This window comes from Lathyrus oleraceus, chromosome 5 (genome assembly GCF_024323335.1).
Source record: "Lathyrus oleraceus cultivar Zhongwan6 chromosome 5, CAAS_Psat_ZW6_1.0, whole genome shotgun sequence".
Taxonomy (NCBI): domain Eukaryota; kingdom Viridiplantae; phylum Streptophyta; class Magnoliopsida; order Fabales; family Fabaceae; genus Lathyrus; species Lathyrus oleraceus.
Window position 1 is genome coordinate 278,622,135 of NC_066583.1, and position 25,255 is coordinate 278,647,389.

At 35.1% G+C, this 25,255-nt stretch overlaps 2 protein-coding genes across 3 annotated transcripts; both read left to right on the forward strand.

Annotated features, from left to right (window-relative positions):
* The first annotated feature begins 1,951 nt into the window (after window positions 1-1,951).
* Window positions 1,952-14,335, forward strand: LOC127080196 (zinc finger BED domain-containing protein RICESLEEPER 2-like). Its single transcript, XM_051020527.1, has 7 exons — window positions 1,952-4,034; window positions 4,105-4,167; window positions 4,469-4,577; window positions 4,697-4,755; window positions 5,353-5,416; window positions 5,504-5,537; window positions 14,177-14,335. The coding sequence occupies exons 1-7, from the start codon at window positions 1,952-1,954 to the stop codon at window positions 14,333-14,335; spliced, it is 2,571 nt and encodes an 856-aa protein (XP_050876484.1).
* Window positions 14,336-19,556: 5,221 nt separating this feature from the next.
* On the forward strand, window positions 19,557-24,823 carry LOC127083867 (ultraviolet-B receptor UVR8). Of its 2 annotated transcripts, XM_051024224.1 has the most exons (11): window positions 19,559-19,868; window positions 20,060-20,133; window positions 20,219-20,303; window positions 20,470-20,601; window positions 20,841-21,059; window positions 21,191-21,430; window positions 21,923-21,966; window positions 22,700-22,882; window positions 22,955-23,045; window positions 24,196-24,239; window positions 24,420-24,823. In XM_051024224.1, exons 1-11 carry the CDS (start codon window positions 19,679-19,681, stop codon window positions 24,540-24,542), a joined length of 1,425 nt encoding a protein of 474 aa, XP_050880181.1. In that variant the 5' UTR covers window positions 19,559-19,678; the 3' UTR covers window positions 24,543-24,823. The 2 variants fall into 2 exon arrangements, with proteins under 2 accessions (XP_050880182.1, XP_050880181.1); XM_051024225.1 differs by lacking the exons at window positions 24,196-24,239; window positions 24,420-24,823 and adding an exon at window positions 23,282-24,168 and having other exon boundaries at window positions 19,557-19,868.
* The last annotated feature ends 432 nt before the right edge of the window (window positions 24,824-25,255 follow it).

Here is a 25,255-nt window from a genome sequence, read left to right on the forward strand (position 1 = left end):
GAGTTGGATCGGGCCAACGGGTCAAACGGGTTACCAAACCGGGTTACAGGGGGTTCAAAAGAACGGGTCGGGTACCAAAAATGGACTCACGGGTACCCAGACCCGCCCATCTGCGAAACACAGCGTTTTGTCCGATGAGGGGAATGGATAATACCTCAGGCTCAGAGATTCCTCTTGTTCTCACTTCTCTCACTCTCGTTTTTCCTTCTCATATTCTCTCACTCTCTCGTTCCCTCACTCCTCTCGTTCCCAGATCTTTCACTCTTTCATTCCAGTTACAATGTGATTAATTGTTTCCTTCCCATATTCTCTAATGTTTTCACACACTCTCAGTTCTATCACTCTTAGTTAGGATTTTTTTAATTAGGGTTTATGAATCTAAGGTTTTTAATTTAGGGTTTATGATGATTATTGTTGTTACAGGTGATTAAAGGCTTTGGACCAGTTCTCTCACTCTACGGGTGATTAGAGTTTGTGTTTTTTTGCTTATATTGTTGTTGTTTCGATGAATCTCTTTTTTCTCTCTAACTCTCTAACTTAGAAACTTGATTTGTGCATAATATTTGATTACTTTTGATTGATCTTTGGAAACTGGAATGTGACTTTTGCTACCCCTACATGAACCGTGATTTTTGGAACTTACGTAAAGATACAACTCATGATTTTGCTCTGTTTTCACTATGTTCCTTCATCTCTTTCCCGCAACATAAGCTACTATACATTATGCTTTATTAGTTGTTTGAAATATTGAGTTTTATGTCGGTTTCTTTTTTGGTTTATGTTAGAAATATTGAGTTTTATGTCAGTTTTTTTTCCTGCTATGTTATCTGATATTTCATGTATCCGGTTTTCTGCGATCCGCTATTAATAACAATTAAACTGGTTGTAGTTGCAGGTGATATTTCAGTTCTTATATCAGTGGCTAGTCTTGCCTTGGCAAATTAAACAAATAAGGTATCTTAGGCTTACATGTTTCTACCAAAAGTCTTACATGTTTCTTTTTAATTCTTAATAAACTCATATGATTGAAAACAATTTAAGTCTTACTCATTACTTCATATGGTGTATTGGTTACCCACTTCCATCAAGCTGTCCATGAAAAAGGAGGTGTGCCATGTATTATTGTAACAAGTCCAACACATTGCACTTAAAACAAAATTTGGTATAACAGAGAATCATAAGTTTTTTAGCATGGTATGTTGTTGTTGCTTATGTGCTAGTTTAGTGCATACCAAATGTATGGTATATTGTTGTTGCTTATGTGCTAGTTTAGTGCTACCAAATGATGACACTTTTAATGCTACCTTTTGTTTCTCTATTACATTGTCCTCTAATACCATCTTGAAATTGAATTTTTCTGAATACCATTTGAAACTGAATTGTATGCAAAATAGGTTTTAAAATAGTGCAGTATTATAACTCTTCCATTAATTGTTTATAAATTTTACATTATATATTGATATTTAGTGCAGTAATAGTGCAATATAAACTAACTGTACTATTATTGTTTATAAATAATCCATATTAGGAATTTTAATAGTCCATATTTATAAAATAGTCCATATTTATAAAATTCATTACTGGAAGGGTTATATTACTGCACTATTTTAGATATTTGAATAGTGCAGTCTATATTTTACATTATATATAAAATTCATTAATTCCTATTTTATTAACTTTTTAAATATTGATATATTGATAAAATTCATGCAACTAATTCCATAGGATAAGGCTTGATTTATTATTATTTTGGTCTTCAGTACTCATTTTACAATATGACTTTGATTATTCTCACTACATATTAGTTTTAATGGATCATGCTAATTTTGCTATTTAATGTATATTGTGAGGATACTGTCAGCATTGGCCAAGTAGTAAAATGTGTCATTATCAGCTATTTAATTATCTTTCTGTGATGATTTGTTGATTATGGCTCCTTCATTTTTCAGTGATGGATCAGCCTAATCAAACTATACCTACTCAATATGTCATGAATGATGTTGGTTCAGCAGCAACAACTGAAGTTGTTAGACCAGAATTAGTTAATACCCAACCTACAAAGAAGAGGAAAGCTATTGCAAGTGGTTCTAGGCAATCATCTGCTTGTTGGGAGCACTTTATTAGATTACCAAATGACTTAGTTGATACACCAACTGCAGCTTGTAAACACTGCCACAAAAAATACCTATGTGACCCTAGGACTCATGGCACCACCAATATGAACCATCACATTTTAAAATGTGCAAAGAAGCCTAGAACCACTGATCCCACCCAAACTATTCTTACATACCCCTCTGTAGAAGGATCTAGTTTGGGTCATGTTAGCTCCAAATTTGACAAGCAAGCTTGTAGAAAAGCTTTGTCAATTTTTGTGGTTCTAGATGAACAACCATTTAGTGCAGTTGAGGGGGGAGGTTTTAAGTACTATTCTAAAGTAATGCAGCCCCAATTTACTCTCCCATCTAGGCGTACAGTAGCTAGAGACTGTTTTCAGCTACACTTGGATGAGAAACAAAAACTAAAAGCCTTCTTTAAGTCCGACTGCAATAGAGTAGCACTTACTACTGATTGTTGGACTTCTATCCAAAATCAAAACTACTTAACCCTTACGACACACTTTGTTGATAACGAATGGAACTATCAAAAAAGAATTATAAGCTTCACAGTTATTCCAAACCATAAGGGTGACACGGTAGGTAGGAAGATTGAAGAGGTGTTAAGGGATTGGGGAGTTAGGATTGTGTCTACCATAACTGTTGATAATGCAACTTCAAATGATGTAGCTGTAGCATATTTGCATAGAAAAATATCAACTATGAATGGGATGATGGGGGATGGAAAATGTTTTCATACGAGGTGTGCTGCTCACATATTGAATTTGGTGGTAAATGAGGGTTTAAAAGATAAGCATTTGTCTATTACTAGTGTTAGGGATGCTGTTAGATTTGTCAAGTCCTCACCTCATAGGGCAGCCAAGTTTAAAGAATGCATTGAATTTGCTGGAATAACTTGTAAAAAACTAGTATGTCTCGATGTTTCAACTCGTTGGAACGCGACATATTTGATGCTTGAGGCTGCAGAGAAGTTTCAAGCTGCTTTTGATAAGCTTGAGTATGAAGAGTCGAGCTATAGGGAGTTCTTTGGAAAAGGTAGTCCTCCTAGTAGTGATGATTGGGACATTGTTAGAGCTTTTATCTATTTTTTAAAGTTATTCTATGAAGCAACTAATGTTTTTTCCACCTCTCAAAGTGTGAGTTTGCATAGTGCTTTTCACAAAGTGTCTGCGATCTATTGTGAGCTAAAGCAAGCTACTATGAACTTGAATGGTGTTTTTGCAAGTGTGGGTGGGGACATGATGGAAAAGTATAATAGATATTGGGGGTGTGCTAGTAAGATGAACAAGTTGATTTATTTTGGAATTATTTTAGACCCAAGATACAAGTTGAGTTATATTGAGTGGACTTTTAAGGATATATATGGAGTTGGATATGTGTTTGCTACTGGGTTGATCAAATTTATAAAAGAGAGCTTACAAAAATTGTATGATTGGTATAAGCAAGCTTATGACCAAAATCATAATAGACAACCTCTTGGTAGTGGTGAAAACAATTTTTCCAATGATGAAACAATAGTTGGCCGTCCTTCACTAATGGCTAGAGCCGATGCTTTTGAGCAACATTTAGAGGAACAAGACTCGATTGATCAACAAAATGAGCTTGAGGGTTTTTACTCTAGTAAGTGTGTCAAAAGGGATCCTAAATTTGACCTTCTTGTGTGGTGGAAACACAATTCAACACAATATCCTATTTTATCTATAATAGCTAAAGATATTTTTGCCACACCAGTGTCTACGGTTGCATCAAAAAGTGCCTTTAGTACAGGAGGGAGAGTCTTAGAAACTTATAGGAGCTCCCTAAAACCTGAAATGGCAGAGGCATTAATTTGCACCCAGAATTGGTTAAAGCCGTCTTTTACCTATTTCAAAGACTTGAACCTCATGGAAGATTTTGAGCTTTCTGAAGATATTATAGCAGGTAAAATTATTATATCTTTATTTCATAATTGTTATGTCTTTCTAAAAAAATGTTTATTTCATTATTTCAGAATTTGAAGAAATTTCTTCAGCAGCAAGAAGAGGATCTTTACCGTTTCAGCCACAACCTTCTGGTTGTGCTTGAAAAATATGGAGGTATATTTAGTTTATTAATTTGATTTACTTATTACTTTATTCCTTTTTAAAGCTTAATATTTTTCTTGTTTAATTTTTCAGTTCAACTATTTTTTTTAAGTCATATGTGACTTATATTTTGTGACTACTCAATCGCCAAACAATATATATTTTGTCCCGTGGATTTTGAAGATATTCAAGCTAGCCAAATTTTGGTATGCATCAAAAAATATATTATTGTGTTAATTATCATTAGTGGTTTATTAGTTGGATTTAATACTAATTAATTTTGAACTGAAGTTGGTAATGTCATGGTCGGTTGTCCAATAGAACATTTTGAGGCCATGCAGGAACAACTTGGTAAAACTGTGACGATACGCTATATAGCCAGGATCAATGGATACATTTTGTAACATCTTGGTAAATGAGCAGCAACATACGCTATGTTAATTAACAGTGTTATGTTATTGGTTAAAAAATGGTGTCATGTTATTATTTTTTTCATTATTTCTTAATTTTCTCTTACAGGCTGAAAATGATGCAGTTGACCAAGACCTTCAAAATTGATGTGTGTTTACTTTATATCGGTATGCCTTTACATGTGTAGGGTTAACGGTTTTGATTTGATTAAGCATTGTCTATCTCTTCATTATAGCCATATGATAGTGGTAGTTTATTGTTTCCCATTTCTTGAAGAGCTTGGCATCATCTTTTCATTGGATTCTCAAGCATCTGGTTTTGGTTTAACAAAGCTATGTTCCATGGGATTATTAAAGATAATGGTGGGAGGGATAGATATTCTGTTAAAATGAAATATTCACTCTTGACACATATGGGTTAAATTGAAATCCATTTGATGTTGTAGAATTTCATTTGTATCGGAACTGTTAGGATTTGCCACTTGAACTTGTTGGAATCGACGTTAACTCAATAAGATTTGTTGCTATTGTGACATGATTGGTTATAAAACAAGTTAAACTCAATTAGTGATGCTTAGAATAATTACAATGCTATTTCACTAAAGCTAAATGGTAGATTGACTCTAATGATTTAACTTCTACCAGTGTTAATCAACATTTATATTTATTAATTAAGGTTGATATTGTAGTTTTGATTTGGGTATGTTTTATGAGTTTTTACCTTATACTGAGAAATGTTGAAATTGGTTTTGAATTGTATGTTAGGTGAGAGAGGAATGCATGTTGAAGAACTAGAAAGAGAGCTCAAGTTATTATTGGATAGGATCAAGTCAGTTCTCTTATTTTTATATTGTCTTGTTATGGGTATGATAAGCATTTGCTTATGATTTAAACTAAATTTTTTTCATAATTCCAGGTTGTCTGTAAAAGCTCTTAAAGATGAAGGTATGGTATTCTCCATACTCCCACAAATAATGTTATGGTCTGCCTTATCGATAATGTTATGGTCTGGCTTAGGTGGAAGTGGAAGCACTTGTAATTCAAGAACCAAAACTTGACACAGATATTTTGAGTCCTATCATCCAAAGACCGACAATTTGCAACTGTTTGATATACTTTCAAAAGTTCTCTTGTTTCTCATGTATTTTGAGTTTTTGTATATGATACACCGGTTGTAATTTATTAATTTCTTTTTAAGGTCTGTGTGGAAGTAGCATAACAATTGTTATTTTGGATTGAAGTTTTTGATACTTTGAATTTATTTTGAATCTAAGTTGTAGTAATTTGTAGCTCAAAATATTATCAAAATGTATTATTGGACTCAAAATAATATCAACCCAATAAAATCGATTAAACCGATTGCATAACCCGCAACCCGTCCTAACCCAACCCGTCCAAACCGATTACCAAAATGGGCGAAAATGGGCTTATATGGCTTAACCGTGGGTTGGGATAGGTGAGGCTTTTGGGCCCGAAACCGTCCAACCCGGCCCGTTGTCCAGACCTAGAGGCGTCAATTGACGCCTATGTGTATTTTTACAAATGAGGCGTCAATTGGATTGACACGTGTAAAATGTAATTTTTTTGGCTAAATGGTCTACGTGATACATAATTTTGAAATAAGACCAATTGATATTAATAAAATTTTCCGTTTACACAAAAAAGCCTAATGGTGATGACCGGGATCACCTAACCGCCCTCTGGCCCCACATCCCCTAGCTACCCTAACCCGTGGCTCTAACCCACGTTGATGATTCACTACTGGTGTTTGAGCATCTGAGGGGCTAGGAGCGTCACTACCAATTACAAGAGATGACCTGTTGAGGTAGTCAGACAAGTCGGCATAGTCTTCAGTATCCATCGAGGGTGTACCGCCGTAGCTGAGTTCATGACCCATGCCAGAGTAGTTGGGTTGTGTTTGACTCATTGGTGGGCGACCGGGACGGTTGAAGGGAGACATGGGTGTGAATGATGCGTCTATGAAAGGTTGGAAAGGTTGTTGGGATGTTTGGTAGAGATAAGGTTGTTGAAGGTTTTGGTTTTGTGAGGTTTGGGCTTCTTGGCTATGTTAGGAGGAGGGGTGATTGATGTTGAATGATCATTGGGTGTTCTGGATAAGGCGGCTTTGGTAGGGTGATGTGTTAGGTGCGAAGCGATGTTAGGTCTCAGGTTGATGGTCAATTTGTTGGTGGTGGTATGTGGTATGCTCTTGGTATTGGGGTCGAGGCATATTTTGGTTGTATGTTTGTGTGTTGGTTGAACAGAGCGTTTGATGGACAGGGGGTTGTGTGTATCCGGTCTGATAATGTTGTTGGGGGTTTGATGTTGAGGTGTCAGGTGTGTAAGTTTGTTGGCGTGGGTCGTACAGGTACATATCCTCGGCAATGAACTGAAAATTAATCGATCTGTACCAAGCCATATAAGTACGACTTGGTTTTTCTTCATTTGGCATGACTGCGTCAGTTAAGACATGGTCATGGCGGTGCTTCCATTTGTGACACTTCGATCTTGCGAAGCTTTGCCATGGATTGAAGTTCCATTGGTCGTTAACTTTGCGCATATGTCATTCTCATAGGCTTGCTGGGGGATCTGGGATGTTTTGGGGCATACCGAACTGCAACTTCACACGATCACTATTGTGTATCTCCACATTTGTGAATCGTATTATCGGTGTGCATGCATTCCATACGGTCGCGTCTTCAGCGTTGACCTCATGGTCATGATCCAAATTAAGGTATGGACGTCAAATGAACTGAAATGTGAAAGAAAATAGGATTATAATCTAGGTAGAAGAAGTTAACAAATTATAACGAAATAATGAGGTTATTATCCTTACGTATGTCGGTCGAAGGTGATCCAATAGATTGCGATACTGAGTAATACAGTGTCTAGGACATCTATTATAACTCATATCACGTGCAGACCATCTACACCAAAAAGGTAAAAATATTAGTCAGAGATAATAATATTTAAAGAAGTAAGTAAATATATAGCAATTTAAACAACTTACTTTTTTGCTACGGAAATGTAAAAGGGTTGTTGTTTACGGGTGCTAGGGACGGTAATCTTGACCAATCCCATGCTTGGAGCAAAACAACACATCCAAAAAATGTAGATGTGTCTCTGTGTGAGTTTTTGCACAAGGAGCTATAGAGATAGGCTAGACAAGCAGATCCCCAACTGTAACTTCCTATTCTATCTACATGTCTAAGTAAAGGTAAATACATAATATGCATACTAGAATCACTACCTTTGGGAAATAAAAAAGAATCAATTAATAGCATAATGTAACACCTAGTTTTTATTATTCGAGCATCTTCGGTAGAGTGCTCATCTAAGTATAAACTGTTATAGTATGACTTAAGGCGTGAAAGGAGTATACCTTGACCTCTTGAGTTATCATCTAACAAATCAGTCTCCAAGAGATCCATACAAATTGAATTTGCATAGTTGGTTTTACCATTTACAGCCTTACCTTCATTGGGTAGTCCCAAAAGCATGTGGACGTCTTCTAATGTCACGATACACTCACCGGTTGGGAACCAGAATGTGTGTGTCTCGGGACGCCATCTTTCGCATAAAGCAAGAATGAATTTGTTATCTACCGACCAATATAAAATCTTGCTTACATGACCAAAACCGGCGAGTTCAACATAAAGTTGAATCATCGGGTCCATATGGACATATTCGTGGACCCGAGTCCGGAACCTTGAAACATCCTATAAAAGAAAGAACAAAAAACTTTACTAAGTTGGTATGTTATTAAAAGGGACTCTATTAAAACAAATAACAAAACAATAAAACGCTTACATAAGTTGCTATCTTTGCAACCGTTCCTCTATGCAATTCGTCCATTGTGAGGATAAACATTTTGTCGGGGATGAAAGCGGTTGGTACAAATGAAACTACAAGAAGTTGTTGCAGATGAAATTGTAGAAGAAGTATTGTAGAAGAAGTAGTGAGTGATGGTGTAGAAGAAGTGTTTATGGTGTGGATGTATTTATAGGCAAATGAATTAGAGCATGAAAAGTTGTGTTTGCATGTGGTCTCCAATTGAATTGGCGCCCATGTGCATTTTGTACATGGTGTCACCATTCAAATTGGCGCCTCCATAGGGACATGTATGATACACCTAGGTCTTATTACTTGGTTTCGAGGTCTACATGCATGCAAGACAAGGTGTCACCAAATGGATTGGCGCCCATGTGCGAGGAATGAATGGGGGCGCCAGTTCATTGGAATGTGTGTCTGCATGTATGACACATGGTTGTCCTCTCTCTTGCATGTTGAACATGTCACTTATGAGTAGCTTGCATGGTTGACACATCATTTCGGACTAGCTTGCATGTGCGACACATCACTTCGAACTAGCTTGCATGTGAGACACATCACTCACCTATTTAAGTGTCTTACTATCAACATCCAAGACTCAACCCACATTCATCTGCCGTAAGAAAATAGTTTTCATCTACACAATATCATCTTCACCAAAATATAGTGTCAACGTTCACTGCAACGGTGAAATATACGAGTCTAAGTTATACATTTTTTTTGAAACACCGATACCATTAGACTTACGATCAAGAGAAATGCAACCTTCTTGCATTTGAAAAAAAGAATACAATCATGTATAGGATTGGGTATTGTGTCAAAGATCACGTATCAAAATCCAATATTTTTTTAGAACAATCAATGCAAGTTTTTCCCGCTTAAGGTATGGGACGATGAAGATGTTGAATACATGTTTGTTAGTCATGAACATTCAGGCTGCAACTGTATTGAGTTGTATATTACTCTTCAACCATGTATACCATCTCAGCAGTCTCAAATAACCAGTCAGGATGAATCTGGTGAATTTGATCCACAATGGTCAGATGACGTCAACCCAGAAGCAGAAGCAGAAGTGGACGTCGTTGATGATGAAGAAGAGAAGACCAAGATACAGGTTGATCACATGTTGAACAACGACATTGAAGATGATGATCAACCACCGACAATACCTCCTAGTCATGTCTACAATCCGCCTCAACATATGACAAAGATGGATTTGCATGACGATGAAACATCCAACAATGTCTTCTATAACCCGTATCCATGATCAGAAGGCGAATTAAAGGTGGGAGACATGTTTCATACCAAAGAAGAATGTGTGCGAGCTATCAAAAAATTCCACATGAACAACTCTGCTGATTTTACAGTGAAACACACTGATTCGAGAAGGTATGTCATCGAATATCTTAACATCCTTTGTAAGTTTTGGTTGGTTGCGTCTTACAAAAAGAAAAATGACTCTTGGAAGATCGCTTCAATAGACCCACCTCACAGTTGCATTGCAACTAACGTTAAACAAGATCACCGTAAACTAAGCGCTGCATTGATATGTCAAGACATTCTGCTGTTGGTTAATAAAGATCCATCAGTGAAGGTGAGTATAATTATATCATATATCAGAACAACATATAATTATACTCCATCTTACAAGAAAGCCTGGATTGCAAGGACAAAGGTTGTTGAACAAGTATTCGACAACTGAGAGGATTCATACAAAGAATTGTCACGGTTTTTATGGGCACTAAAAACATATGTCCCAGGAACTGTGGCAATTATGGAGACATTGCCAACAATAATGTCTGACGGAACCTGTGTTACAGGTAATAAAATCTTTCACCATCTCTTTTGGGCGTTTGACCCATGCATCAAAGGTTTCACATTCTGCAAACCTATTATTCAAATTGATGACACTTGGTTATACGGAAAATACAAGGGTACTTTGCTTATGGCGGTTGCACAAGATGGCAACAACAATGTCTTTCCCATTGCCTTTGCTCTGGTTGAAGGTGAAACGACTAGTGGGTGGGGTTTCTTTCTTCGACATCTCAGAACGCATGTGGCTCCACAAGTCAATCTCTGTTTGATTTCTGATAGACATGCTGCCATTGAGAGTGCCTACAACAATCATGACAACGGATGGTATGATCCTCCTTCTACCCATGTCTATTGTATTAGACATATTGCACAAAACTTCATGCGTGCAATAAAAGATAAGAATCTTCGTAAGAAGGTGGTGAATGATGGGTATGCTCTAACTCATCCATCATTTCAATATTAGCGTGATAAAATTAGACTGTCTAATAAAGACGCAAGGAGATGGCTAAATAACATACCATTAGAGCAGTGGAAAAGGGCATTTGACAGAGGTTGTTGATGGGGTCACATGACAACAAACCTTGTGGAATGCATGAACAGGGTATTCAAAGGAATTAGAAATCTGCCAATAACTACCTTAGTAAGGTCGACCTATTATAGGTTGACTTCTACGTTTGTAACCAAAGGTGAAAGATGGAGTGCGGTGTTAATGTCTGGGCAAGTATTCAGTGAGTGTTGCATGAAAGTCATGAAAGAGGAGAGCATCAAAGCTAGCACACACGTTGTAACAGTCTTTGACTGTCATAGGCAAAATTCCAGTGTCCAGGAAATAATGGACCACAACAAGGGGAGACCAAATTTAGCCTATGTTGTTAGACTAAACAGAAGTTGGTGCGACTGTGGAAAATTCCAGGTCTTCCGCATTCCTTGTTCCCATGTCATTGCAACATGCGCATATACTTGTCAAGACGCTTACAACCATTTATCTGACGTGTACAAGGCCGTCACCGTCATGAATGTATATAATAAAAGCTTATCGGTACTACCAATGGAGGAATACTAGCCTCCATATGAAGGTGATATAGTTTGGCACAACGACGAGATGCATAGAAAGAAAAAAGAAAGGCCAAACAACACATGTATCAGGACAAAAATGGATTCGACAGATGAAATGATAAGATTATGTAGTATCTGTCGTCAACCAGGACACAACAAGAACAACTGTCCCAATCGAGGAGCATCATCTGGGTCATAAGCTTTTTGTAACATTGTATTTCTATAACCTTCAATCATTATATATCATAAAGTTTTTGTTACAATGAGGTTCACAGCAAACATCAGTACAAAATAAGCTAACTGAAAACAGAAATATTTCTAACTGATTACAACAATCAAATTGATGTCATCTCGATCGAACATCATTTCCCTATCATCCTTATCAGTCTTCATTCGCACCCAACCAAAGATACTATCGAGTCTCTCAATACTTCTAATTTTTTTCCCTTCTGGTATTTTTCCATCTAACCAACGAACCAGCTCCCTCTTCAGTTGCTTGAACGTAGTGATGTTCCAGAAGAGCATCAACATCTGAGGTTTGTCTCTCGCATAAATCACCTTTCCGTATCGGCGACAAACACCAAACATGATTGCCAAATGATTAAGTGAGATGTGAAACAGTGACTCACACAACACATCTATTTATAACAAAAAAATTGCATTTTACATTGAGGTGTCAATCCAATTAGCGCATCCTTTGTAAAAATACACATGGGCGTCAATTGGATTGGCTAGGACATGTGCCCTAGCCAATCCAATTGGCGCTTCCATTCAATTTTTAAGAGGAGTCGCCAATTGAATTGGCGTCTCCTCCTAAAAGTGAGGTATTTTGGGATTTTTTTTGAAACCAGGGGTATTTTGGGATTTTCCTTGAAATTTTGGGTTATTTTTGTAAAAAATTCTAATAATTCACCATAAAAATAAATTCATTTGTAAATTAAATTATTTATATAGTATATTTAAAATAATAAAAGGATGGTAATTTGCCATTAAAATAAATATATACTTACTAAAATTGATAATAATCCATCTTTGAACATAAATACATTCATTTTAAAGTTAAATAATTTAATAAGACATTTATAATGATAATAATTTGTTATAAAATACAAATATATTTATTTTAATGTTATAATTCACCATAAAAATAAATTCATTTGTAAATTAAATTATTTATATAATATATTTAAAATAATAAAAGGATGATAATTTGCCATTAAAATAAATTTATATACTTACAAAAATTGATAATAGTCCATCTTTAAACATAAATACATTCATTTTAAAATTAAATAATTTAAAAAGACATTAATAATGATAGTAATTTGTTATAAAATACAAATATATTTATATTATATATTAAACTAACGATAGTTTGTTATCAAGTACAATAGAATTATCGTTTTAAAACTAAAAAGGATGACGATACAATTTATTGCATTTACGTCCGAGTAATTTGTCTAAACATGGAGTACACATTATTAAAGACTCTGAATTCTTATAATATAATTGACAACCATCAAGTATCAACCAATGATAAAGAATCGTACGGTTTGCCGACATCAATGATCAAACGATTCTCTTTTACACCACATGACCAATGAGTGTGAAAACAAACATCCAACGGTTCTAACTGTTCACGAGTTCTTCTGGATGGTTCACATAATTTTGATTGTGACGAGTTCCTTACCCATCGTGGACCCGACCACACCAATTATTACTCTGCTATTTTCAACCACAAGGCCCAGTTATTCAAAACCGATGGTTAACAAGTCCAATCAATAAAATTAAATTCAGATGGAATTATTTTTCTCTCAAGCTTCTTTGAATTTCAACGATTGTTAGGCTCGGATCTTAGAATTTGAAGCATGTTGTATAATCTCGTAAATATAATTACGTAAAGAGATTAATTGAAATATATTGTCAGTGTAAAAGGGTTTTACACCGTCGGTCAATTATAGACGTTAGATATTAAAAGAAGTTTGACTTTTATTTTAAACATCTATAAAGTAATACAAATGGGTGATGGTGATGAACCGACGGTGTAAAATGTTTTACACTGACAGTGTATAGTAATTAATCTCTTACGTAAATATTCTATTAAATCAATTTTTTTTGTTAAAGTTTAATATATATAAATGTAAATTAAAAACAAACAAAATTATAAAAGAGCCGAACTATTTTTTTTAAATTGGATTCAACTATATTTTGTATGTATAAGTTTTAATTGATAACATTAATAAATCTAACCATTGTACTAACATTTAATGCGACGGGTCCATCATGATAATGATAATGATCAAATATTTGAAAGAAGTAATTCATATTCAGAAGCCCTATTCTGACTCAGAAGTGGGAATTTTTGAAATTGTTGTTCCAGAAGTGTGTTTTAACTTCTGAATTTTTAGTTTAGTTTTGTTAAACTTAATCTAGTTAGTGTAGGTTAGTATTTTGCCTACGTGACATTTTTTGTTTGTGTATATAAACCAAACTTGTAACATAATTTCATAACGTGAATATAGTTTCTCTCTTCTTCAAAATTAGTTAGATCTATTTTCTCTCTCTTCTCTCTTTCCATCTTTACCATCTTCATCTTCAACCTTGTGCACCAATAATTGGTATCTAGAGCTCCGGTTCGATTCACAAGGAAGATTTACAGGGAAACACGAGTGTATAGTGAGGCGTGTGTGATTGATTTCGTTTCTTCAATTCACGTTGAATTCACGGTCGGAATTGTAATAGAATCACATTTCTTAATTTTGCGGTATTGGGAAACACGAGTGTTTGGTGAGATCTGTGGTTTCAATGAACAAAATCAAAGATAAATGGCAAAAACGGTAGCTTGAATACAAAGTTTTTAATGTTTGATGGAAATAATTGGAATTAGTGGTCGATTCAGATGCGTGTGTTGTTTGGAGCTCAAAACGTTCTTGATCTCGTCAACGACGATTATGTTCCGACTGAGGCGGATGTGACGGAAGCACAGAGAAACGCACAAAGAGAAACGAGGAAGAAAGATCAAAATACGTTGTTCTACATCCATTAGTGTGTGGATTCGAACATGTTTGAGAAAACTGCTGATTCGATGACGACGAACGCTGCGTGGGACACACGGGTACTGTGCTACGACAATGATGCATCAATCGAGAAGGTGAAGCTTCAGTCTCTACGTAAACAATATGAGAATCTCAGCATGAAGGAGAATGAGAAGATACCTGATTACATCTCTAGAGTGATTTTGATCACCAATGAGATAAAATCTTGTGGAGAAGCTTTGTTAGAACAAGTAATCATAGAGAAGGTATTGAGATCTCTTTCTCCTCAATTTGATTACATTATTGTAGTAACTGAACATTCTAAAGACCTAAGCACAATGAGGATTGAAGAGCTGCAGAGTTGTCTAGAGGCACAAGAGTTGTGTTTGATTGAGAGAACCTCTAAAAGAGAGGTATAACAGGCTCTGAAGGCGTCTTTTGGGAAGAAGAGTCAAAATCATTTTTGGTCAAAAGCCAATAAGAGACATGTTGGTGGTTTTTAGAAGTCAGAAGCCTCTAATTCTGATGAGAAGAAACATCAAACGGGAAAAGAGAAGTTTGACAAGAAGAAGGTTTAATGTTACTATTGTAAGAAGTTTGACCACTTTGTTGCTGACTGTTGGTCAAACAAGGAAAGGAAATTAGAAGAAACAAATATAGCTAGAGGAGATTCTGATGATGTGCTTGTGTTATTGATGGCTTCTAAATCTAATGGTGCGCATTTGGTAGATTGGTGGTGTATGGACACTGGCTGCTCAAATCACCTAACTGGAAACAAACAATGACTGATTGATTTTGACTCTAGAAAGAGGAAAAAGATCAGGCGTGATGATGATAAATAGCTCAACACTGATGGTATGAGAAATGTCAAAGTCAAGGTGAAGAATGGTAAAATGGTTCTGATCAAGGATATTTGGTATGTTTCTGGCATAAAGAGAATCTAATGAGTGTAGTTTAGCTCATTGAGGAAGGTTTCTCAGTTAATATTAAGAATAATCTCTTGAAGTTGTATGATTATGATCAAAAAATGATTATGCAATCTGAGCAAGGAAGCAACGAAACATTCATGGTGAATATGGACACAACTGAAACTAAATGCCTTAGTGCAGAAGGCACTGAAGGTAAGAGTGAGATGTGACACAAGAGGTTGGGGCATCTTAATTTCAGAAGCTTAGGACATCTAAATTCTATGAAGCTAGTATATGGTATTCCCAAGATTGTGGAGCCTGAGAAGTCATGTGAGATATGCATGAAGGGCAATCAACCTAGATTTCCGTTTGCATCCGAAGTAGCCCCAAGAGCAAAGCATGCTTTTGGAGTAGTACATTCTAATGTTTGTGGACCATTTGAATTACCTTCACTTGGAGGAAACAAATATTTTGTGTCATTTTTGGATGAGTTCACAAGAATGACATATGTAACACTCATCAAGTTTAAGCATGAGGTGTTTACTGGGTTTCAGAAGTTCAAGGTGAAGGCTGGAAAACAAAGTGGTCAAAAGTTGAAAGTTCTCATAACTGATGGTGGAGGTGAGTATAACTCTACAGAGTTCAGAAATTTCTATGAGGAAAATGGAATTGAGCATGAGTTGATTGCTCGTTACACTCCTCAACACAATGGTCTTGCTTGAAAGAAGAAACCAAGTTTTTCTTGATATGACAAGGAGCATGTTGAAGGAGAAAAATCTGTCTCACACCTTGTGGGGAGAAGTTATTGCTACTGCAACTCATCATTCTTCTCACACAATTTTATGGTTAAAATATCTCCAATGTTTCAAGTTCTTTATTCAACACTTCCTTTTCTACCAATTCATTCTTGAAAGCATAAAATTTTATGCTTTGAAAAACGAACAAATATGAAAGAAAGTTGAACAAAAACTGTAAGTATTTGAGATATTTTAACAATAAAACAATGTGAGATGAATGATGAGTTATAGAATGCTAGAAAATCATTAATCCGTGTAAGATAAGTTTCAGATACAATATAATTTTGCATATGATTATTTACAAAATCAATTTACTAGGTTATATGTTCAAAGAAGAGTTAGTGAAACAAACAATCGACATTAGATATAATAAACTCAACTAGATGGAACAAGATGAGAGTTGCACAAAGAATCACAAAAAAAAATCTCAATATCAACAACAAGAAAACAACAACAACATCAAACACAATATCAAGATTAATAACGTCAATAAACAACAACAATATCAATAACAACAACGTCAATAAACAACCTCTAGGGTTTAGGGTCTCAAAAACAAGAACAACAACATCGACAAAAACAACATCAATAACAACACCTTAAACAACAACCTAAATAACAACAAAACTCTAGGATTTTGGATCTCAACACCACCACCGCCACCACCATAACAACAACAACAACAATAACAACAATAATAACAACAACAATAACATGGCAGCAATCTTAGTAATGATGTTTGACGTACCATATCTATGAAGAAGAAGTAAAAGAAAGTGATTTGGATCTCTGAAGAAGAAACGAGAGCACTAAACACATAACATCTTCGTATTGAAGATGATATGTGTTTATGACTCTCGTTGTTTAAGGCTCATCGTTAGGATTCTATTTGTGTTGTTTAGACAAATGAATCTGAATGCTACAAGTTAAAACTATATATATCAGAAAATTATGTTCACCTCGGTTGGTAAGAAATCGAGGTGAAAATAGCGTAAATTAAAAATAAAATATTCAAGAATGCGCCACTTTTAATGAGATAAAAATATAAACCGAAGCTGCTGGGATTAGAAGCATGTACACTGAATATGTTTATCCATCGGTTTTCCAAATAACCGACGAAATATATTGTATATTTAAATAAAAAAAACAGGATACTTCCAGGTATTTGACCTCGATTTTTCAATACGTGAGATGAAATCATCGTCATAAAATATATAATTTGTAGTAGTGTTAAGACTAATGCCCTATTTTTAAGGTTACGGATTAAAAGCTAATGACTTTAATGTACATATTATATGCTCTTTATGTCAGAACAACTTTGTTATTACACAATCATTATCAGAGTTATGAAACAAAACTACCATAAAATTATACTTTATGAAATTCTCATACATGGACATACCTTATTAAGAAATGAATGATAATGTATGAAACAATCCTGTTTAAAAAATATCATAAAAGTAGTAATACCTAAAAGACACAAAAAAAAAAAGGTCGTATGACAGATCCTTTGAGGGGAACATGCTACTATCAAAGGAAAATATTACACATTCAGTTATCTAAAGTTCATTAAAATGGTGATTTTATTTGTTCCCTAATTGTTGACATGTTTGGAATGTATCTTGAACTCCATTTTCAAGAATGACCCCTCTAGGGAGTAATATTGTGGGACAAACTCATACTATAGGCGTGATGAGTATCAAATGTATGGAAACAAAAAATTTAAACCTAAATATATGTATTGTAATTTGTTTAATGCAACTTATTATATAAAACAACATCACTATTTTACAATATTAAGAAACTTAAACATCGATGATGTCAATGACACTGTTTGGTGCGATGAAGTACTTTTGAATCAGATAAAACTTTGATATATTTATATTGTATCATTTTCTTTAACTCCAACTCTTGGAGGTGTATGTTTCCTTCTATGTTGCTTTTGTTCTAATAAAATGGCAACTTCATCATTGATGTGGTCGACAATATACATTTAAGCAATCAATTTGTTTGGAATTCCTTAACCACTCAAACTCTAATAACTTGCTTGATGTCTAAAATAAGCTTTCAAAGAATCATCAACTTAAAAAAATTTAGAAGCAACAAAGTCCCAAGAATTCTTAGTAATGTCATAAGTAGGTTCAATCGTAGTCAAACCATTATGACTATATCTATACTTCAATTTACATTTCCTAGATTCAACCTCGTAAACAAGAGATAAACAAAAACTTTGTAACATTTCTCTAAGGAAAAAGTGGAAGTTGGTTCAATTTCTTCCATGTCAGCACATTGCACTTTTGAGTTTTATGATTATATATTGAATAAACTATTATGGTGAGTCGCAGTGCGGATTCAACGATTTTGTTACGACAAATTTCAATGATGATATATTGAACTTGAGTTGAATCTTTATTGACATTTGTAGGAACTTGATACTCCAAGACGACAACAGACTTGTCGACTTACCGACTAACGTCTTTGAAAAGATCGTAAAGTAGACAAATGACAGTCTTAATTTCTTTTTTGATGATGCAAATCGTTCCTTAGTCTAGTACAAAGGATCACGCTTCACATCATGACATGAATATTTGTGAATTATATAAATTAAAGGTATTTGAATGGTTGCTCAAACAAATGAATAATACCTCTTCAACTTTTAAATTTGGAGACGAACGTACGAATATTCTCACAATCAAACTATAGACAATCCTAAAAATAGAGTTAAAAGTATTAAATAATGTGTATTTTAAACACTTGTGATGTAAAATTTATATAATTTTAAAGATAAAATATTAAAATTGAATCAACTTAAAACATAATTAGAGTAATATATATATATATATATATATATATATATATATATATATATATATATATATATATATATATATATATATATATATATATATATATATATATATAAACTAAAAGAAATATTTTATGTTTAGCCTATTTGGGAAGGAGGGGGAGTTTAGGATAAATAAAACCATCTCTATTTGAAGATATTTTAAGTTTTTTTAGATAAGTTTGTAAATGATAAAAACATTTGCATAAACGTACATCCTCTTTACATAAAGGAAAATAACGACACATCCCATTCTTTTAACCACATGAATCTTAGCTCAATATGTCCAAATAATAAATCATGCAAAATTTGCCATAAATAACAACAATAGTCCCATCCCATCAATACTCTCATCACACCATAACACAAACTCAATATTTTATTGGCTCCTTCGTGGGACCCATACTGACGTGTCACAGCGCAATAGTCAATAATGATTGGTGCTTGCTGGACCAAACAACACGCGTCCATAGAAATAAACACCCACATAGGTGCTCATGCTGCACACGGCCCTAGAATGCTTGGACTTTTCAACCTTCCAGAAACTTCTTCAAAACGAATGGCCAGAAACGAACGAACTAAATAGCGGCTAGCATAACGCCACGTGGAAGTTAAACCACGTGAGATTCCTACGTGGCACGCGCATTCTATTGAAAATGATACGACCTATTTTAAACGAAGCAACCAACACAAACAACACATTAGGTCAATTTGATTCTTTCGCTCTTCAAAAATTTTCAGAAACCGCCACAAAGTAGTTTTGAAATTAACTGCATTGTTTTTTTTTTTCTCGGGAAAATCGTCATGAATGGCGAGGAGTGTGAAACAATGGAAAGAGTGAATGAGAAATTGGTTTACATGTGGGGTTATTTACCGGGAGCTTTGCCGCAAAGGACGCCGTTGTTGACGCCGGTTCTAGTTAGGGCTCCGGCGTATGGTTATAACTGGAAAGATGTTTCTGGTGGTGGTTGTGGATTCGCCATGGCTATATCTGGTGCTAACCTTTTCAGTTGCTATTTTTCACTTCATTTGTTGATTTTGAATGTTTTTCCTTTTAATTAAGTGAAGAGTTCATTGAATTCTCTTTAATTATTCTGTGTATTATATGTGTTTGTGTGTTTGATTCTGTGGTTTTGTTGGCATTGAAAATGATTCACTATTGCTCATACTTTCTTCGTTAATCAGAACAAGGAAAGCTCATAACATGGGGATCAACCGATGATCTTGGCCAAAGTTATGTAACTTCTGGCAAGCACGGGGTAATGCATACTAACCATATCGAGTGATGCTTTCTCGCTCGATTTCTTTGTCGGTTAACTAACATTTTATAATTTATTTGTAAAGGAAATTCCAGAGCCTTTCCCTCTTCCGAATGAAGTTTCTATTGTAAAAGCTGCTGCTGCTTGGGCACATTGTGTTGCTGTAACGGGTAAGCTTTATGATACGATGTGACTAAATTTGCATCAGTGGAAATGTCTTCTGTTAAGTTCATGAATATCAAAACCAAGACAAATTTAAGAATTTTTTTCTATCTGGGTAAGAGATTTTGTCTTTCTAGTTTCATAATATGATTAAATTTGGCTGTTGTGTTGTAGATTGCGGAGAAGTTTACACATGGGGATGGAAGGAATGTATTCCTTCGGGGAAGGTATTAGGGGAACCTTTGCCAGGGGTAAGTTCTGAAAAAGTTGCACAAGGAAAGCAGAGTTCATTCTTGACAGAGCAAGGTATGTCTAACCTCTTTACAGTGGACATTTGTATACAGATACCTGCCCCTCTCTGGAGGTGGTCTAAGCTTAGCCAAGGTCTACTAAAAGGAGTTGGGAGAGCAGGGAACTGCTATCATAAAATATACAAAGTTTGAAATCCCAACAAGAAAGAAGAAAAGCGATTTGCCACTTTATGACATCAAAGAAGGATACTTAGGCTTTATCTAACAAACTGATGTAGAGTGGTTTTGCAACAGTGGGCTCTCGTACAGAAGCCTCAAAGTCCATCGGAGGAACTGCTTCCAGTGGAGAAGAAAGTACGAAGAGAAGGAAGGTATCTTCAGCAAAGCAAACAGCTGAAATCTCATCATCTGGTGATGATATTCTAACAGCAATGCCATGTCTTGTCACACTAAATCCCGGAGTAAGGATAACAAGCGTCGCTGCTGGTGGGCGTCATACCTTAATATTGTCAGGTATTGACTTCATCACAGTCTATCTAATTTAAAATTTATCTATGGGGCCATCTTTTGGTTTAAGCAGTATTTTTGTGCTACTGAAGATCAGTCACAGCATGTGATTAACTGTAACTTTCTGAGTTTTTCAGATATGGGACAGGTGTGGGGCTGGGGATACGGAGGTGAAGGGCAGCTTGGTTTAGGTTCCAGAATACGTATGGTGTCCTCTCCCCATCTTATTCCATGTATTGATAATTCTTTGTATGGCAACGATATATCAACATCACTGGCTCAAGGAAGCACGAGTTCAGAGGGACAGATTGTTAGGATTCCTGGAAGTTATATAAAGGGTATTGCCTGTGGAGGTCGACATAGTGCAGTCATCACAGGTACATGTGTGTCAGTCTTTTCAGTATCATAAATAATCTTTTAGGATTCCTGCATTCGTCGTTTCTTTGAGGGAACCATCAGTGAGAATATCCACTTGCTTAATTTATAAGCAATTCACCTGACTGATATCAGGATTTGTGATTAAATGTGTTTAGAAAGTGAGAATGCGTCTACTTTTTATGTAGTTGTGTGATTTAATGAGAGGGAGTAACAATAATAAGTCCTTAAATTTATGAAAATATAAATAAAAATGGTGTGTATTTCTTGATGCTTGATTAGGAACTGTATAGTAACAAGTCCTTACATTTATAAAAATATCAATAAATGGTGTGTATTTCTTGATGCTAGATTAAGAACTATATAGTTAAGATATAGGAAATTAAGCAAATTCCATAGTTGCCGGTTGTATCCCAGAATTTTTCTAATCTAGTTTTGGTCATTTCAAAGTTCATACAAACTGATTTTCTAATATCTAACTACTGAAATGACAGATGCTGGAGCTGTGCTTGCGTTTGGTTGGGGACTTTATGGACAGGTGATTTAAGTGAACTACGGATATTTTTGGAGCCTTTTCTCTACCCGCATTTCCTAGTTGGCAATGTAAATCATTTCAAGTTATCTGCATATTCTCTCCTTTTTTTGCCTACCTAACTAAGTATATTGTTAACCGGCATTACACATGCATATCGCTCTTTTTTAAGCAAACTCCGGCAGTATTAATTGTAAATAAAATTCCCTGGTTTGTTTTTACCTGTGGTAGTTTGCTTGGATCCTAATATTGGAGAGCATATTCTAGTTCTGAAATTCTCTCAGGGAAGACAATGTAGTTCACCAGGGGATCTCAATAAGATACAAAGATTAAATGATAATTTATCAGTGGGCTCCATGTGTTACCTTGATATGAGATGTATCAGCCCTTGCTCGTAGACCTTGTCATAAGTATCTCCTTATTGGTGTTATCTTTATTGCTTAAATTCACATGTCACCTACATCTTTTTACTCTTGCTTAACTGAATTATACTTCAATCAGTTGCAATAAATTTGCATACAACAAGACTTATTGTTTCTTTTAACCATTCTTTAGGGTCCACATGTAGGTAAGTAGAATATGAGAGGCCAAAAGCTATGTAGATGTTGAAGATGAGGTTCACTCTAACAAGGGATTATCTGTTCCATTCTTTTACAATATTTATCTTTTTGATCACTCTCTTGGTTGAAGCATGCTTATGCTTGTTATACTAAAATAATGTCATCTTGTTTTGGAAAAGTGTGGGCAAGGAAGTACCGATGATGAACTAAGTCCGACCTGCGTGTCTTCCTTATTGGGTATTCGAATAGAGGTAGTTGCTGCTGGCCTGTGGCATACTGTCTGTACATCTGCTGATGGTGATGTATATGCATTTGGTGGAAATCAGTTTGGGCAGCTGGGAACTGGTTCTGATCAAGCTGAGGTACCCCTTAGACATCCCACAGATGTAATATGTGATATTAGTTTGTAATTATTAACTTGAATTATGGTGCAGACTCTACCAAGACTACTGGATTGTCCGAGCTTGGAAAATGTTAACGTAAAGACCATATCTTGCGGGGCTCGTCATACTGCTCTAGTAACAGGTATGCCAGAACAATCAGACCTGCGTATTTCATTTTGTTATCTTCACATGCAAAACAATCTTTCCATCCACAATTTAATTCACATCTAATGCATCTTTAAAGGTTGCTATTTGAATTCATGTATGATTTGATTTCTTAATAAAATCCTTTTTATAAAATGGAATCTAGACCGGACTCTCAATCAAGCACTGAAATCGTGGCACTTGACATCTTCCTTTTGTTTTTGTTTTTGTTAGTTCTAAATGGCTATCATCAAAAGAGACGTTTTTTCCTCCTCAAGTTCAGTTAAATGTGGAGGTGAATATGTTCTTTAATCTTGTGGTGTGATATCACACCAAGAGGGTCTATCTTAAAAAAGGATAAAGGAGAGAGTAGTTAATAATGATTCAACTACTAACTATTAACTAACAGACTGGAATGTTACGGAACATATATAGGAAGCAAAAGAGGGCAATTATAGATAGAAGGGAAAAGAGAAGTTAGGGGTGGAGAAGTAACAACCAAGTGAAAAGAGTTTTGTTTTGGGTACCCTCTAAGGCACGTTTACATTGTGAAAATGTTTTTTATTTTCATTTTCTAAAATGTGTTAATTTTATTTGCTAACAAATAGATACTAGACTCTTAAAGTCAACAATTGTGTGTATTTTTTTGAAAAAATGAAAATGGCAAAGATTGTTTTCATTATTTTAAAAAGTGCACCATCTCTTACTTGTATTTCATTCTGTCATCACAATTTTTCATTTTAAGAATTTCACATCTTATCAGCAAGTTAAAATAAACACATTTTAAAATCTGATAACATAAAATGTTTTCTCAAAGTAAACGAGATCTATGAAACCCAATAGATGTGTGAAGAGTCATACTATAGTTACATTGAAGAGCAATGCTAATACAATTATCCTTGCCGTGTTTCTTTTACTCTCTTATTTCTTTTTCTCTTAATACCAGTTAAATATATCAAAACTTCAAAAGTCAACAATGACATTCATGCTAGTTATTTGAATAATCTTTGGAAGGTTGGCTACTACATAAATTGCTAGATTTCATAGATATCATAAACTAATCAATTTCGTGTCTTCTTGATTACATACATACTGTCACTTGCATTCCTATTGTTAATAAATTATCCTTTTGTTTTTGTTTCATCAAGATAACGGAAAAGTCTTCAGCTGGGGATGGAACAAGTATGGACAGGTGCATTGCCATTTTTACCCGTCTCCACTTTATTTCTTTATTTTAAAAATTAATATTATTGAAAGTTCTATTTGACATATAGCATTTAAGTGATAAGGCTGCAGTATGGTGAATTAGTGATAATATATTCATGGTCTTGTATTCTATTGTTCTCTAAGTTGTAATTTTTGGTTGTGTCAGCTGGGCCTCGGGGACGTGATTGACCGCAACATTCCTTCTGAAGTAACCGTAGAAGGCTGCGTAGGCAAAAACGTTGCATGTGGTTGGTGGCACACTCTTCTTTTGGCCGAGTCTCCCACTTGATGGCATGGCTTCCCCAAAACTTTGGACCCAATTTTGTTAGCTAGTTGTTCTTTCTATTATTGGTAAAAAGGAGAAATCATCACTAAGTTATATATATGTATATGTACATACAGTAGTGGAATGTATATGCTTGTATTCTTTCATGGTGTGAATTACCATGACTGGTTCTAGCTATTAACAACACAGATAGTAATTTATGGTTTGTGGGAAGGAGATTTTAGATCCTTTTCATCTATGTAACATTATATTTCAAAGTATATATCTAAGTTTATAATTACTTAGATATCCTGAATCCTTTCATGAAACAGTGTCTAGCGCCTCTAGGTATTCTCTACCTATCCACCAATGTTGGTTTTGGGTAGTGTACCCTTTTGTTGTAGCTCATTCGAGCTTTTCTTGTGAGTAATACACATCAATTACTTCGGTGTCACAGCGCCTTATTCACAAACATTGGCTTTGGCTTGATGCATTTTCTCTTCCCCTTCTTATCCTGAAGTATCAGAGACACCTATATTCTTGAACCGATAATCATCTTTCAGTAATCTAGCCTACCCGTCCCTCGGAACTAATAAGTGGTTAGGTCTATGGTAGGTTTTATAGATTATTATATATTATGCATTGTTTTCTATTTCCAAAATATACCAAAATAACATCTCTTTATATGGAAGCATCCTCCTTCCAAATTAAAGCTAAAACTCTATACAATGCCCTGT

Coding starts and splice junctions, on each gene's coding strand:
- LOC127083867 (XM_051024224.1), top strand. CDS start 19,679: ATGAATGGCGAGGAGTGTGAAACAATGGAAAGAGTGAATGAGAAATTG. Junction 19,869..20,059: donor ATTCGCCATGGCTATATCTG/GTGCTAACCTTT, acceptor TTCGTTAATCAG/AACAAGGAAAGCTCATAACA. Junction 23,046..24,195: donor TCATACTGCTCTAGTAACAG/GTATGCCAGAAC, acceptor TGTTTCATCAAG/ATAACGGAAAAGTCTTCAGC.
- LOC127080196 (XM_051020527.1), top strand. CDS start 1,952: ATGGATCAGCCTAATCAAACTATACCTACTCAATATGTCATGAATGAT. Junction 4,168..4,468: donor GTTTCAGCCACAACCTTCTG/GTTGTGCTTGAA, acceptor TTTGAACTGAAG/TTGGTAATGTCATGGTCGGT. Junction 5,538..14,176: donor CTCTTAAAGATGAAGGTATG/GTATTCTCCATA, acceptor AATTGGAATTAG/TGGTCGATTCAGATGCGTGT.